The sequence below is a fragment of the Zingiber officinale genome, chromosome 9A, assembly GCF_018446385.1.
Source record: "Zingiber officinale cultivar Zhangliang chromosome 9A, Zo_v1.1, whole genome shotgun sequence".
Lineage (NCBI taxonomy): Eukaryota > Viridiplantae > Streptophyta > Magnoliopsida > Zingiberales > Zingiberaceae > Zingiber > Zingiber officinale.
In genome coordinates this window covers 1,334,879-1,351,316 of record NC_056002.1, presented here as the reverse complement: position 1 = coordinate 1,351,316, position 16,438 = coordinate 1,334,879, and the positions used below count along the sequence as shown (strand labels likewise).

The following is a 16,438-nucleotide window of genomic DNA, read 5'->3' as shown; positions in this document are numbered from 1 at the left end:
GTTATAAGTGAGCATGCTATCACAGCTCCAGACTCTCGACCCAACCAGAGTTATAAGTGAGTATGCTGTCACGCCTCCAGACTCTCGCCCTAGTGCAAGTTATAAGCGTGCATACTCTCGCGACCAATGACCTTCCGGTCGAATTCCAGACTCTCGCCCCAGCGCGAGTTATAAATGAGCATGCTCTCACATCTTCCAGACTCTCGTCCCGTGTAAGTTATAAGCGAGCATGCTCTCGCGACCAATGACCTCCCGGTCAGGCTCTCATGCTCAACTACTAGTCGGTCGGGTTACTCCCTAGTCAGGGGCTCGCCTCACTCGCCGCTCTACCTGGCACTCATCACACTTACTTCACTCGTCACTCTGCCCCGCACTCTCCATTCGTATTTTCGATCACCACTGTTGCTCAGTCAGCACTCACTGCTCACTCGCCACTCTGCCCGACACCCACCATTCGCATCTTAATTACCGCTATGCCTGACACTCACCGCTCTTGCCTCCCTTGTCGCTTTGCCTGGAACTCGTCCCTCGCATCTCACTCATCGCTTTGCCCCGCATTACTGCTCGGTCGATACTCGCTTTCCTCCTTGATTGACATTCGCATAACCGCCTGATTGTTCTGCTCCCGTTCGCGCTCCATCCACAGGCTCTTATTGCATTCGCGCCCGATCCACAGGCTTTGATCTCGATCGTTTTTAGTCTCTTGGGATCTGCACCCGACTCGGCTCACAGAGCCTTTGCTCCCATTCGTGCTCAATCCACGGGCTCTACTCCCATTCTCATTTAGTCTCAGGTTTCGTGTCTATCCAGCGCATAGGCTTCACGCGCACTTGGCATTCTTTCGATCACCCGGTTAGCCTTCTCTTAGTCGACCGATCAGTATTGCTTGGCTATCTACTCGGTTGTTCGCTTTGTATCGATCGACATTTTTCTCAGTCACGCTCACGGCTTTGTTCGTCCCTCATTCTCTCTATGGCCTGGTCACGATTTATTGTCGCTTGGTCGGTATTTTCTTGGTCGTGCACTCGACATCGCTCGTCCATTCTCATTCTATCCGAACGACATTATCTCTGTTTCTCGATCGACATTTTCTCGGTCGTGCGCTCGACATCGCTTGCCCATTCTCATTACATCCAAATGACATTATCTCTATTTCTCAGTCTACATTTTCTTAGTCGCGCATTTGATATCGCTCGCCCAACATTTTTCGACCTGCTCAGCATTTTTCGATTGTCAGGTCAGCATTTTTCGATTGCTAGGACAACATTATTGGATTGCCTGGTCATGATTTACTGTCGCTCGGTCAACATTTTCTCGGTCGCACGTTTGATACCGCTCACCCAACGTCTTTCGACCCGCTCAATATTTTTTGATTGCCAAGTCAACATTTTTCGATAGCCAGGATAGCATTATTCGATTGTCTGGTCGCGATTTACTGTCACTCGGTCGATATTTTTTCGATCGTGCCCTCGGAACCCTTTGCTCGTTGTCTTTCGATTCGCTAGACATTCTCCCTATGGCCTGGATGACACTCACCTCGTTCATCGCTCCCAGCTTTCATCGCTCTGCCCGACGCTCATCGTTCGCATATCACTCGTCGCTCTACCCTGAATTCCTCACTTTGGTCGGCACTTATCGTTCGTCGCTATTTGTTTAACATTACACAATAGGTCCAGCAATCTGACTCTGCATTCATGAGGGATTTCGTTCTTTGTTTGGTTAGGTCTAGTCAGTCGGACTCGCCTCCTTTGACTAGACTTGAAGGGGAGACTTGTGATACGGATATAGGGCAAAAAGGGAATTAAGAGGAGAGGGAGGGGTATTTTTGTCATTACACTGTATAGGGCTTTAAGGGAGAGGAGCACTGTTCATGTGAGGGGGGCATTTTCTTCCTTCTTCGTGCGTTTCTCTGCCGCCACCACGACGAACCAAGGGAGGAGGAGCTTCTTCCCCATCTCTCGCCGCCACCTTCGAGCGACGGTCGTCGATGTCATCTTCCCCCTCGTCACCAGCGAGCCACCACCCACCTCTCCTTTCCCTCTTCTCTCGACGGCAGACACCGCAGGCAGCCTCACGCAGGCAGCTGTGTTTTGGCTGCCACTAAGGGCGAGGCAGGAGGTTTTGCGCCGGCATCGCAAGGAGGAGGGGCCCATTGCCTCCTTCGGTCTCCAGGCCGATGTCGCCGAGGTCGCATGCAGGGAGAAGTCTCCCTCTCACGCTCCTCTTTCCTCGCCGCTCCTCGCCGAGGCTGACAACCTGCCTTTCCGGCCATCTCCGCCGAGAGAGCTTACTCTCGACGTCGCCAACCAGGACGCCAGCTATGCCACACTAGCACTGCCTCCTCCGCACACACGGCGCTGCCCCTGCTGCCCCCGTTGCCTTGCCGACCAGTGCCACACTTCGCAACCTCCTTTGTCGGCATCCTCCACTGGCTGGTAGCCCCCAGGTCGGCAATCCACTTGCTAACTCAGCCCTTGTTCTGACGTGGTATCGTTGATGTGGTCGGGTCTTCGTGCCGATATGGTGTTTAAGCCTTCGTGCTACTACTATCGGATCTGGGAGCCATTATTATGTGTTGCGTTTCGGCCTTCGCATCGTTGTTGATATTATTTGGCTTGCGAGTTGCTACTTTGTCCCGACCTGCGAGCTGATATTACATCCCGGTCTGCGAGCCGATATTATATCCCGGTCTGTGTGTCGATGTATCATCTCGGTCTGCGTGCCGATGTTTCATCTCGTCCTACGTGCCGATGTCTTATCTCGGCCTGCGTGCCGATGTCGCATCCGATTTCGTGTCATCGCGCCTGGCTCCGCGTCGTTGGATCCAGCTCCTCGTCCGGTGCATTCGTTTACTCTTCCGGGTCCTGACAACTCGAGCAGCGTCCCATCCGAGAGTGTCCTTCTAGGCCAGAGTACGTTCTTTGTTCATATTTTATACGCATTTTATTATTTTATGTCTTAGTCTGTTACTTATATACTCGTTGGATCTGCTTCGAGTCTCGAGGTACCATGGACCAGGGCAACTCGGTCGCTGGCTGCAGGTAGTGTTGACTAGAGGACTTATGAAGACTTGGTTAACATAGAAGTCATCTCAGCGTACCCCCTTTCAGGACATCGCGACTCGGTCAACATTCTATCCACCTCACCCGTCGATCCGTCTGACTCAGATTCCGGACAGAATCAAAGTTGATTGAATCAGACTTCAAATGACCTTGATCAATACAAGTTGCTCAGCCAACTCAATGTGAGCATAAGCCTAACCTCTCATAGGACACTATAAGAATTTAGTAATAGCAAGATTGAAGCCTAACCAATGTGTATATATGCTGTAGAAGATGAGTGTAGGACAATAGTCTGGACATATCTTCAGAGCAAAGATGAAATATTGGATTCATTCCAACCTAACGAGTTACTAAAAGATAAAACAAAAAGAAATTTACATATGTTAGGAAGCGTAGAGATATTAGTAAAGCTCTTGGTCCTGGGTCAGAAGCTGAAATGTATAAAGTATTGGCTTTTGGCACACTCTTCTCTGCACCTTACAAAGGTTCGGAGCTGTATATCCATATCCATGGAGTACAAGAAGACCAAAAGTTTCAATCTCTGCTCAAGAAATTTGAGTTCCTTCCATTTACCCCAGAAATAATGGCTGTTGGAAAAAAGTTTGCCTTGAACAATATTAAGAAGCCTTTTATCTATGCCCAGCAAAGGTTGTTGGATGGGCAGTTTAAGAACCATTGGAAGATTACTTTTCCAACTGTCAGGCAAAAGTTGAAGTCCATAGAATTGAAACCTAATAAAAAAATGGTAATGATCCAATTCATGTCTAATATGATGACTGGTCTACCTATGTTAACTGGACTGGAACTTACCTAGAAGACCTTGCAAAAGATGCTTCATATCAACTGCATAAATTGGATGAAAGTTCTCAATTGATTGTAGAGGCTGGCAAAAGATTAATTGCATCATAACATGGTATTAGGTCTAGTTTCCTTCCAAGAAATTATGATGAACTGGATAAAAAGAAAGCTTGTGGGCCTGTGGCTCAGTGTCCGCACTGGATATTCTTTTATATGTACAAGTGACAGTTTGTAGCTGCACGTCAGTGGGATTTGTGGGCACTGCAGGTTCGACTATAGCTGACAACATTGAGCTGATGAGGATGTACAATGCCTGCAAGTTGTAGATTTTTTTTTCCCCATCATCATTCTAATATTTGTAATACATTGGAGAAATTTCTCATAATTGTTTCCAGAATGAACTTGGAAGAAGAATCTGGTTATCTGGATATCATCATTCCTGAAGAGAAGTTGGAAAGATATGAGATGAACTCGAGGCTGTTTTATTCTGTCTTCAAAAATTTGTTGCAGTCTCAATGAAGCTAAGTACTTTCGTTGCCCACAACTGTAAATTTAGTGAAAATTTGTTTATTTTTAATTTTCTGATTATTATGGTACCATGCAGCATGAATTAGTTGATATTATGAAATGAGTTCATGAACCGCAATTGCTTTAGCAATTACACCTACTAAAGCATTCAGTATCCATAAATTCACGTCTCTTCTCTTTTATCCTCCATATAAGAGTGTTCATTTGTGATGTGCATGCAGAGGAATCATTCCTGTAAGGGTATGATTATATATGAAAATCTGCTTAGACCATGGCATTAACAAGAGCCAAGAGATGTTTATGGAAGTTGCATTATTTTATCAGGCTGTTCTGGTTGTTAGGCAAACTTATGCAGTTCAATAATGCTATAGTTGTTGATACATTCATTGGACTTACAATTTTATACAACTCATCGTTTATCAAATTAAGATGGACTTTGTAGTGATCTAATATGACCCATTCTCAAGATGATAGAAATTTTGTTTTGTTTGTTTGTTTGTTTGTGACAGCTTCTTTTGGTCGACTGCTGGTTTGCTTGCTTGCAAATTTACAATTTATTTCTCAAGATGCAACGTGTTGTTCAGCAGTGATTTTCTCAATGCCAGGTACGCCCACCAATCTGATGACTACTAACTCAATAAATCAATATTAATTGGACCATTAATGGGTCATTAATTATTTTATTTATGAGTAGTTTAAATTTAATATAAAGAGTTTTGTTAGCTAGGTGGCAAAGCTAATAAATCTAGTCATTGTCAAGTGACTCAGCCATACCCCATTAAGTTTTGAAATTGGACCTAAATCCTAATCCCCGCTGAACTAGTCCACAAGTCCTATTGGTATCATAAGTTTTTTAAAAATTCAGTTAAAAAAAACTTATTTATAGTTGAATTTTCAAAGTGGACTTTTGGAATTCTTTAGTTTACTTCCATGTGCTAAACAGGAACAAATGAACTCCAAGGGTACTATTTCGTATGAGTTAGCTTAATATTTTACTGCAATGTTTGAGTAGGAGTAGCAATCTCCATGTCTTGTAAAATGGTGAATGAAAACGATAAAGAATCTTGAATCAGTACTTTGTCTCCAATATACCATTTGCCACTAATCATGAAAACAATCTCGCTAATCATACAAAAATTAGTGCCATAGTCATGATGATATCATATTTTGGTCACCATCCAATATATATATATATATATATATATATATATATATATATATATATATATATATATATATATATATATATATATATATATATATATATATATATAAATATATATATTTTGATATGATTCTTGATTCTCTTTAACAAAGTCGATATGTATATATCTTTATTTGATTAGGCAAAAATTTAAAAGTATATGTATAAAGATATTTGAACCTATGTATATATTACTCGTTTTGGCATTTGATGAAATTGGCAATTGCTGAGCTCTCATATCTGTAGATACTCATCCTAGGGGTGTTACTACGTAGGTTCATCCGGCCTAGGTATATTCAATTATTTTTTCTTCTCTTTTTTAAAGGGAAATTAGAGTTCTTTAAAGGACTTTCTGAGTATTTTAATAATTTTATGTGATCTTCCAATTTTAATTAGTTAATTATCTGTCCAACGACCAAATATATTGTTACTTTAATAATATATTTCTTTTTAGAAAAAAATATATTTTGCTTTAGCTCTAATTAATGTTAATAATAACCATCCGATTACTAGTATATATTTAAGGCAGTAGTTTGCAATCCCCTTCATCCGATATCCCAAGCTTCTTTTTTCGATGGAAGTGGAGCTGCTTCCTCCGGTCATCCATGAGAGCGAAGCCTTCTCCTCCTCCTCCTCCTCCTCCTGCCCTTCCATGAAAACATCTTATGGCCCCAATGCCTCAAAGTCCTCCTCCAATCCCGCCGAGAACAGATCTAAGAAACCGGAGCGCTGCCGCAACGCCGCCGGCGGAGAAACCAAGAAGCGGAGCAAGGAGGGGAAGCACTCGCTGTACCACGGCGTGCGGATGAGGAACTGGGGCAAGTGGGTGTCGGAGATCCGCGAACCGCGCAAGAAGTCGCGGATTTGGCTCGGTACGTTCCCCACCGCCGAGATGGCCGCCCGCGCCCACGATGTAGCCGCGATGACCGTCAAGGGCCAGGCCGCCCACCTCAACTTTCCCGAACTCGCCGCCACGCTCCCCCGCCCCGCCACCGCCGCGCCCAAAGACATCCGGGCCGCCGCCGCCCTCGCCGCCTCATTCTCGCGGTCGCCGCCGGATCCGCAGTCCCCGCCGACCCCATCGGCCGAGAACGCCGACGAAGAGACGGTGTTCGACCTCCCGGATCTGCTCCTCGACCTAAGAGAAGGCTTCTCCCGCTCTTCCTCGATCGGGGTGGAGTTCCCAATCGAGGATCCATTCTTGTGGGAGTGCTACTTAAGCTCAAGCCTCGCATCGGAAAAACCCTAATTCTTTACCGCTCGCGGTTCGACTGGAAGCTTCCCACAGCTGGATATCTGCATCGAATTGTACAAAACCAAATCTTCCTCTTTAATCTGCAACAATTAACGCGATTCGAGGTCCGATGCAACAAGAACACTACAGAAGCCCACAAAAATGAAGCTTTCCAATCGATGAGTGTGAATAGGTAAGCTATGATATCGTTTGTCTGTAAAAAAACAAAAAAATAAAAATTTTTTTAAAAAAATCCTGGATTGGAGCCTCTTTATTCTCCGAAAGACTACAAGAATCTTCTAGCATTAGCCATTAAGCAATAATGTGCTTTGTCCTCCTTCAGTGGAAGTGCATCGCATTAATGGAGCAAAAGCAAGGCACTTTAATCAGTGCTTTTAAATTGTATCCCACAATCTCACATGAGTATTTATTAATTTATTTTTATGATTTTGTTTTTCTAGCTGTTTTCAAACTTAATATCTCACAATAATCTTAGAAACTTTGCTAAAGCAATTGTTCTCTTGATTTAGTTCCTTTTGTGACAGCTGATTCAGTTGATCGTCTTTGTTTTCATATTCGCGTCAATAAGACTCAACTGACCCTTTTCACTTCATTAACAAATTGATTTGCCTGACTCAATAGGCCAAAATTGATTTTGGCTGGACCACACTAGATCAACTTGCGCGGACCAATTACACCCTATCCATTCATGTGGACCAGTTACATCGCCCACACCTATCTAACTCTCTCTAAGATTTGGTTGGGACAATTAAATGTGCTATTTTAAAAATATAATAATTATTTCTCTAACCGATTAAATGCTGATTGGTTCAATTTTTTGGATTGACTCGTTGGACATACAAATTACCTTGAAATGCCAGCTTGTCCACCGAAGCCAACTTTGTTTTCTTCATAAATTCAATAAAATAGTAGTGGCATACTACAAATTAAAATTAAAATATTGATTGGAGTAAAAGTTGATATTGTTTTCTCTAAAGGGTATTGTCGTTCTCATACTAATATACAAATAAATTATGAAAAATATTTTACCTTACCACAGAGATTACAGGAACATCAGGCATCCAAAAAATTAAAATATTAATTACTATTTGCAATTCAAGTGTGCACTTGCTTACAAATCTTTTTGAGTGTCTATCGTCTTAGTCACTTGATGGTCAATCATAAGATACCTTATGATTTATCGTCAAAAGGGACGGTTAAAATGCAAGTGTCCATGGACGAGAGTTGTAGGGCCAAATACATTATTGAGGTCACGAGATGGGACAGAACATCCAAAGAGCCCACAGCCACTCATGCTCAACCGTGTCGCTTATTTATAAAATTTTGAGTGTAGCTTTCAGATTTAACGTGACTCAACCGATTAGGACGACAATATTTGTCACTATTCATTAACTCAACTACATCTTATACGTTATGTGATATATATATTTAAGCATCGATTATTAGCTATGTCAAATATTACCATCAACCTGCACATTGGAACGAGTGAGGAAAATTTGTCTTTTAAGGGCATTTTGCAACAGTATGTTTCTTTTGGCACAGGAAGGAATGACGTACGAGAAGAGGAAGAGGATCCACACAGACATTGCTGCTACTTCACGTACGATGTAGTTGAATGTTAGAAATTTTCTCACTTGAAGTGGAGGTGAATTAAATACTGAACATTAATGCGTGCTCAATTATTATTGCAGATATTTTCCTCACTCATAAGTCATAAGCAAACAAAAGAAGGCAATAATTTTTTCTCTCCAAAAGACAGGTTTGATCGTGTACATATAAAGGAGAACCACTCCATCGGCTGGGGGCACTGTTCAATTGGTGATTTTTCTTCTTTATATTAATTTGTTTGCTTGCCAAATGACAAAGGGCTACGTCCCAGTATCAGAAACATTATAAATTTACATGGTCACAGATTAAATAATTCACCTATATATATATATATATATATATATATATAGATATATATATATATATAGCTGCTAGAATTAAGGTCTTAAATTTTATTTTATTTTCATAGGTTACCTATTTTCATTTCGCCCTTTGAAATTTGAATGGTTGTTAATTGCATCAAGATATCTTGGCTAAACTCGAAGCTATGAATTGTGTTATAATGCAAACAAAGTTAAGAGTGTTAAATTATCTGTCATATGTTAAAAATTTATGATTTTTTTATTTATTGGACCAATAATTTAAATAAATTAATTTACTCTGGACAATCATATGGTTGTTAGTTGAGCTCAATAAAAGCTAGAGTCCATTGCCCATTTTAATAAACAAGCTGGACAAGCTAAATAAAAATTTGCAAGACTTTCAAACACAAGATTCATTTGGAATTCTGAGTAAGGTAATTAGTTCCTTAATGGACACATGCAGTACACCGAATAAGTTAAAACTTATTCTTAAAGAAACAATTAATTAATCAATGCTGTCACATTCTATTAATTCCTGTACGTAATCTTATGGCACGTAAATTAATTAACTAACTAACGAACACATTGTTTTTTTTTTTTTTTGAATCTCTCAGGGATCCGAAGGCTCGAGCCAGTGTCTTCCATTCACAAAGCTCTGGGCGATGAACGGCCGAGCCATCTCGTAGTCCAGCTCTCTCGCCCACGAAACCCCACGAACCGCCGCCGAACCCGGTCCGAAGCATCTGTACACCCCGAAAAACGCCGTCCTGCATGCGGATCGATCGACAACAGCAGTGTGAGAATAATTCGATCGCGACCAGGGATGAATTCTTCGATTTAATTGATTAATTACTTGTTCTTGTTGCTGTTGTCGTCCCAGTCGTCCCAGCCGCCGGGCACCACCACGTCGTCGAAGTAGGTGTAGGCGAAGACGATGCGCGAGTACCGCCCCATCGCCCGCCCCACGTACAGCTTCCCCGTCCCGGTCACCTGGCAGTTCACGAACGCGAACCCGGTCCGCTCGCACGGGCTGTTCCGGTCCTGCGCCGCGATCGACCCGAATCGGTTTGCGACCGAGTGGATCTGGCAATTCTGCAATTCAAAATATTCAGATTATTTTTCCTCATGTTTTCCTTTTTTCTTTTAATTATCTGTCGATTTTATCACCTTGTACATGGACCGTCCGTTGCCGAAGATGAAGTCGATGGAGCCCTCGATGTAACAGTCCTTGAAGTAGTGCCGGCCGGCGTCGTCGCACAGCGTGTCCTGCGCTCCGTAGAAGCCGCACCCGAAGAAATACGCTTTGTCGCCGGAGATGCGGAACGCCGCCGCTTGCCACCCTTCCATTCCGGGCATCGGCGCTGGCGCTGTATTCTGCATTCAATTCGTACAATTCCACCCACACCCAAGTACTCGCCACGTCAGCAATTCCACTATGCATTTAATTCGATCCGATAAATTATATATATATATGCAGGAGCCGATATATCGAATTCAAGAAAAAACCTGGGGAGCCAGCGTTTTTTCTGCGCCGTCGGATCGGATCGTGATACGCAGAGAGAAGCCATCGATGTACGTAATAAAAATTAACGAGTCAATTACCTTGAAGCTGATGTTTCTAGCTCGGAAATAACTAGCGAAAACCGTTACGGAGGCGGTGTTATAAGTCCGTAGCTGTTGGCCGTTGGGGCCCCGGTCGCTCGCGCGGTCGTGCCACTCGATCACCGTCACGTCGCGGCCGGCGCCGTGGAACGTGATGTACGGCTTCGTCGCCGGCACCGTCACCTTCTCTCTGAATTACATTATTTTTGATAATTAATTCGAGCCACTATTTGTAAATTAAATTTCCCAAGCCTTATGCGTGCTTGCTTACATGTAGGAGCCGGCATGGATGTGGATTACGACCCGCTTGGTGTTGTTCTCCGGGACGGAGTCCACCGCCTCCTGCACCGACAGGAAGTCGCCGGAGCCGTCGGCGTTCACCACGATCGTCTGCTGGCTCGTCGGCTTGAACCAGCTCCTGTGCCCGTGCGGCCTCGTCGCGTTCGCCTCGCACGCTTCATAACTAACTCTATCACCGTTATAAGTACTCCCCTGAACTAGACCAGACATCGTTAAGCCGAGGTATAGAAAGACCATACCGAGATCTTCCATAGCCGCAACAATTATAATGAATGGTGATCGAGAAGAGGAGAAGGAAGCTAATAAGAACTACGAATATTGCATGGCCTCCAAATCTGTATATGTACTAGTAATTAGATTGTCAGTCCAACGGTTGTAAGGTGGAATAAGACGATCGAGTGGGACGGGCCAACGAGCAGAGATGAGGACAACAACAACATGCAGGCCACAATAGATGAGATGTCCAGGCGTGGAGGAGATAATGCATGCATGGGAACTTTTCAACTTAATTAATTTATTTGTGCATAATAATTACATACAACAAAAGGAAGACAAAGTCAGCAACGGTCATATGTAGGGTTTGAGGGTGAGGGAGGAGCCATAAAGCAGCATGGCGTTTAGTGTACTCTAACAGAGCATGGAAGAGATAGAATTGTCAGATAGGAGGAGGAAGGAACGTTGGGGGGAGTGCTTGGGAATGACAGCGGAATCCCAGTTGGGGGAAAGAGAAAGAATGATGTGATGCAACGGTCAGATTGTGTTGCTGCATTCACGTGGAAGCTGCACAGGTGGACAAACGGAGGTTCACGGGTTGACATGTAGCTGCAAAGCAAACAAAACTAGTCGTGCGTACGAAGCCAAGGAAGGCTCGAGCAGGACTGGAGCAGGTAAGCGCCGAGCAGATGATGTTATTTCACGTTGGACGAGCATAGAACGGTACTTTCGTGGAAAACTTGCTGGCCGTGCTCCGCCTCGACGACAGACCGATCAGTCCGGCACGCAATACCCTGGCAATATCTGTATACAATAAGAGGATGGGTTAATTTGAAATTGATCGAGTACTGTCAGATTCGATTCTGTAACAATGACTCCGCGTCAAAACTCCTAAGATTGCAATTCTTTTTTTGAGGGTTTGCTGTCGTCATCGCCGGTGATTTTTTGCTAGAAAGTTTGAATTCTATGTTCGTCGCTTAAAATAGTCTAGCCCTGTCATGATTGGTATTAGTGCAATGATATATTCAATAAAAAAAAATTAAAGAATTTTATTTTTTGTGGGTCTCATTATTTTATGTAAACTTTTCCTTAAATTTATTTACTTGAACATATTATTTTTCTTGGTATTAATAGTCATTCCATCGGGTACGGAAATGCCGAAATGAGACTATTGATTGAAATGAGAGTTGCTGCAGCTGTGATTGAGTTAGGATATTGTTTTTGTATAGATAATAATATAAAATAATTAAAAAGTAAAAAAATAAATAAAATTTTACAAGCATAAAATATCATAAAATAATTATCCTAACAGGATTGTTTTCGAATTTTTATATTTTAAAATTTTTATATAATAATTTCGTTAGAAATATATCTTTTTCTATATAAATAATAAAATTATCATTCATCTAATCATCACTCATTCAATTACGTAACCTATCTATCTTTCACAATTCTCATCGTAGAAAATACTCTCTAATTAATGTCAATATCAAAATTTTATAAATCAATGGATACATTATACTTTTTTAGCATAGCTAACTTTTCTGAAAGATCACACATCCTTGAAATGCTCTATTGGAACATATATCACATATATAAATTTCAAGTTGATCAACAAGTATAAGGAGATCAAATTTTAAGAAATTTTATGGTTAAAATTTAGTTAGTTGTATCAATTTTTTCTTATCAAAAGCTAAAAATAAATTTTGTGAATACAAATAGTGATGAAAATTTATCACTTTTGGTGGATTGCAATGGGGAAGACCATGTGGTGGCTAACATGTGAACATATCATCCATTTTTAGAACATCAATATAATCTTGCTGACAAAAATAATGAACCTTTTCTAAAAATGAATCTCAACCATCATCTCTCATAATTTGAACTCAGTGTTTGCATACTTGTACCAAATCCATTGCATTTACAATATCTTAATCTTTCTTTTGTAATGCCATCGATAATTTGTTGGAAATTTAAATTGAATGAGAAATTAAATCTAGATCAGTGGATCAAGATTGACAAATCTTGTTCATCCAACTTGAAAGGTTTAAGTGCCCTTTGGATGACTTAATCTCATTCATTGATTCCTAAAGAGTGACATCTAATGAAGAGATATTGTTTCTCTTAAGAAAGGGCGGAATCTACATCATCTAATTTAAAATGGATAAATGAGATCTAATTGAACAAAGAGGTTCTTATACCCCCTTCATTTAGTATAAATAAGATCCCTCACATCCTCATTTCACTCACTCAATTCCTTCCAAGAAAAGTAAGCATTGCATTCCATACTTGCATTGAAGAGTTCGAGAAGCTTCTTCGGTTTGGAGGTATTGTGACTTGTAGTGCTGCTATCGCTAGATAAAGTCATTGTATCTTGGGAAACGATTACCGTGTTCCGTGAGCACCGTGTGCAGGGTAAATTTGTTTTAAAGAGATAGAGTCTAACTCTAGCCTCGACTTCGCCAAAACGATGGTATACTGTCATTCTGCCCGCACTCAGATTACACCCCCACTACAAGATCCCAAAAATTTTAAGATGAATTTTGTTCGTGCAATCTTTATGGATTCATCATCGACGGCTCCTGTTCCACCGACATTTGGCGAGAAGCCAGAGAAGTTTACAGGTACGGATTTTAAGAGGTGGTAGCAAAAGATGTTGTTTTACCTAATCACGTTGAATCTTGCGAGGTTCACACGTAAAGATATGCACCCTCCATATCTCAAGGCAAGGCTGATAAAGATAAGAGGGCGGCATATGATGCTTAGGGGCATAGTGACTTCTTATGTCGAAACTATATCCTTAATAGCTTGGACAACACGTTATACAACGTGTATATTCTAATGTCAATTGCATAGGAGTTATGGGAATCTCTTGAAAGGAAGTACAAAACAGAAGATGTCGGACTGAAGAAATTAACCGTCGGTAAATTCTTAGACTTCAAAATAATTGATTCCAGACTGTGACAACTCAAGCCCAAGAATTGCAGTTGATCCTACATAATCTGTATGCCGAGGGCATGACAATGAATGCGTCCTTTCAAGTTGCTGCGATAATCGAGAAACTTCCACCTTCATGGAAGGAATTCAAAAATTATCTAAAGCACAAGCGAAAGGAAATGAGACTTGAGGATCTGATTGTAAGACTGCGAATTGAAGAAGACAATCGCAAGCAATCAGAATCAATAAAAATGCTTATATTTGCAAAGACAAATCTTCTGGAACCAAACACTGCAAGAAAAGAAAGTATCCCGGCAAAAGACAGAGCCAAGGGAGGGCCAAGAAGTTCCAAGTAATATGCCACAACTGTGGCTAATCGAATCATAAAGCTAAAGACTGCTGATGTCCAAAGAAAGCCACTCAAATGCACATGATTGAAGATAAGTCAGTGCAAATAGATATGTCAGAATTAGACCCGACTGTCATTGTATTTGAAGCTAACTTGGTGGACAATCCAAGGCAGTGGTGGGTCGATACTGGTGCCACACGACACATTTGCTCTGATCAGGCCCAGTTTTCAACTTATACCCTTATTAATGGGAGAAAACTAATTATGGACAATTCTGTAACTTCCAACATTGTTGGTCTTGGCAAGGTGGTTCTAAAGATGACATTAGGCAAAGAAGTGACACTAATTGATGTGCTTCCATATTCTTGACATTCGAAAGAATTTAGTGTCAGGGTTGGCTCTTGTCAAAGCTAGATTTAGGCTAGTGTTTGAGTTGAATAAATATGTATTGACAAAAAATGATCAATTCATAGGCAGAGGGTTCATGAAGAATGGTCTATTTAAAATGAATGTAATGGTTGTACACCATGAATTTAATGGTAATGAAATGATAAATTATGCTTATTTGATCAAGTGTTCCAATTTATGGCATGTTAGAATTGGACATGTAAATTATAACACTTTACGACCACTTATGAATTTAAACTTATTGTCAACATTTAATGTTGATCTAACACATAAATGTGAAATATGTGTTGAAGCTAAAATGACAAAGTTGTCTTTCCATTCAATGGAAAGAAGCATGACCCCTCTAGAATTAATTCACAATGACATTCGTAGGAATCTCATACCGAGAGCAGATAGAAGTTTGGTCGGTGGTAGTGAAGAAAGAACAAATTTGAGCATACAAAGGGAGTAGAGATTCTTCGGCCATATCGAGAAACTAAAACACTTAAAGAGTAAAGGACTTACTGAATCCTAAGAGAGAAAAGGTCACGGAAGGAAAACATGGAAGAGGAAGAAGCGCGGGTCACTGAAGAAAGTTGAAAAAGGGGAATCACCAGAAAGTAATGGGAAGAAGATGAACAGCGAAAGGTTAAAAAAGATTTAAGATTTTAGGATGATCTAAGGATCACTGTACAAATAAAGTGGGCTAAGAGAGAAGAGTCATTGATTTGCCAAGGAGAATGTATGATAAGACATGAACAAAAAATATACCGGGAGTTACTTGGAAAAAGGGAGAAAGAAGGATACGTGGCGCTCGCCCAGGAAGGGACATTTATGATAGATAGAACAAATCGAATCATACACTGAATCGTCATATCTTTGAACATTTTCTTTTCGTTGAAGGACCAATTACCAGTGAGACCACTTTAGAAAATCGCGCGAATATTAAAATATAGATAATAAACAAAACTTGTAAATAAGAAAAAGGTCCTGATTTAATATAATCCCAACTGAATGAGTGTGCATAAGAGAACCCTGAAGTCCGATCAAACTCATATTCGGTCGGACATCACATAAGATCCCTCATTTGACTAGTATTCACGCGACCAATCACAAGAAGTACTTAACAAGGTAAATATGATAAACATAGATGCAAAATCTTACATTATCATCAGAAGTACAGTTATAACTCTTAGACTTTTGTAAATCTTCCATAAATAAATACAACAAATAAACAAACTTCTACCGACTTCGCTTCCTGGAGTTATCGAATTGTTCCACCCATTTCAAGTAGGGGAGTGTGGTAAAGTGATAACCTAAACCAATTTTGGAAATGCAGGGGATGAGTAAATCGACTCATTATCACGTTCTGTGGGATGAAAACAAATTTTACCCAGTATTATTATCGATAGGAAAATCTGTCATCCAACGAAATTTAACTTTTATTTGGAACCACCATATTGTTCTTCCCATCCTAAGTATGGGTGTGTAGTAGAATGACAACCTGGACAAAAGGGAGAAGCTTGTCCTATCCTCTTGTGTTTGTGTGATTCAGCCTCCGGGACCTGTGATTGAGAAGCTATCTCTGATTTGATCCGATCCAACTCAGCTTGCAGAAAATTCACCTTAGCCTTCTGATGGTCTAAGTCTTGTTATTGTTGGGATATTAGTAAACCATCTACATGAACCTTCTTGGTTAAAACGGTTATCTCTGAAGTGTGCTGGACTTTTAGATCCTCCAACTCCTCAGTCTTTTGCTTTAAATCTAAATAAGCTTTGTCCCTTAAAGCTAATTCCGACCGAACTTGAGATTGAGCTGCTAATAAACATACATCTAGCTCTCTGTGTTGTGAATGATGTAGATCTAAAGCTTGCATAGTCTCAACTAAGGAT

The 16,438-nt window shown here is 41.1% G+C and overlaps 2 protein-coding genes across 3 annotated transcripts; one reads left to right on the top strand and one right to left on the bottom strand.

Annotated features, from left to right (window-relative positions):
- Positions 1 to 6,145: 6,145 nt before the first annotated feature.
- On the top strand, positions 6,146 to 8,599 carry LOC122020494 (ethylene-responsive transcription factor ERF039-like). Of its 2 annotated transcripts, XR_006122236.1 has the most exons (3): positions 6,146 to 7,019; positions 8,390 to 8,447; positions 8,539 to 8,599. XR_006122236.1 is itself a non-coding variant. In XM_042578449.1 (1 exon), exon 1 carries the CDS (start codon positions 6,167 to 6,169, stop codon positions 6,839 to 6,841), a length of 675 nt encoding a protein of 224 aa, XP_042434383.1. In that variant the 5' UTR covers positions 6,146 to 6,166; the 3' UTR covers positions 6,842 to 7,231. The 2 variants fall into 2 exon arrangements, 1 of the variants encoding a protein (XP_042434383.1); XM_042578449.1 differs by lacking the exons at positions 8,390 to 8,447; positions 8,539 to 8,599 and having other exon boundaries at positions 6,146 to 7,231.
- A 556-nt stretch (positions 8,600 to 9,155) lies between these two features.
- LOC122018481 (probable pectinesterase 68) lies at positions 9,156 to 11,101 on the bottom strand. The gene is made up of 5 exons (XM_042575808.1): positions 10,631 to 11,101; positions 10,360 to 10,549; positions 9,925 to 10,131; positions 9,611 to 9,849; positions 9,156 to 9,524 (listed from the first exon to the last, which is right to left on the bottom strand). Exons 1-5 carry the CDS (start codon positions 10,909 to 10,911, stop codon positions 9,368 to 9,370), a joined length of 1,074 nt encoding a protein of 357 aa, XP_042431742.1. The 5' UTR covers positions 10,912 to 11,101; the 3' UTR covers positions 9,156 to 9,367.
- Between the last annotated feature and the right edge of the window lie 5,337 nt (positions 11,102 to 16,438).

Bases quoted from the DNA above. Each gene is read 5' to 3' on its own strand.
- LOC122020494 (XM_042578449.1), top strand. From the start codon at position 6,167: ATGGAAGTGGAGCTGCTTCCTCCGGTCATCCATGAGAGCGAAGCCTTC.
- LOC122018481 (XM_042575808.1), bottom strand. From the start codon at position 10,911: ATGGAAGATCTCGGTATGGTCTTTCTATACCTCGGCTTAACGATGTCT. The intron at 10,132-10,359 runs GTAATTGACTCG...AATTGAATGCAG, and splicing joins CTAGAAACATCAGCTTCAAG to AATACAGCGCCAGCGCCGAT. The intron at 9,525-9,610 runs GTAATTAATCAA...ATCCGCATGCAG, and splicing joins GACAACAGCAACAAGAACAA to GACGGCGTTTTTCGGGGTGT.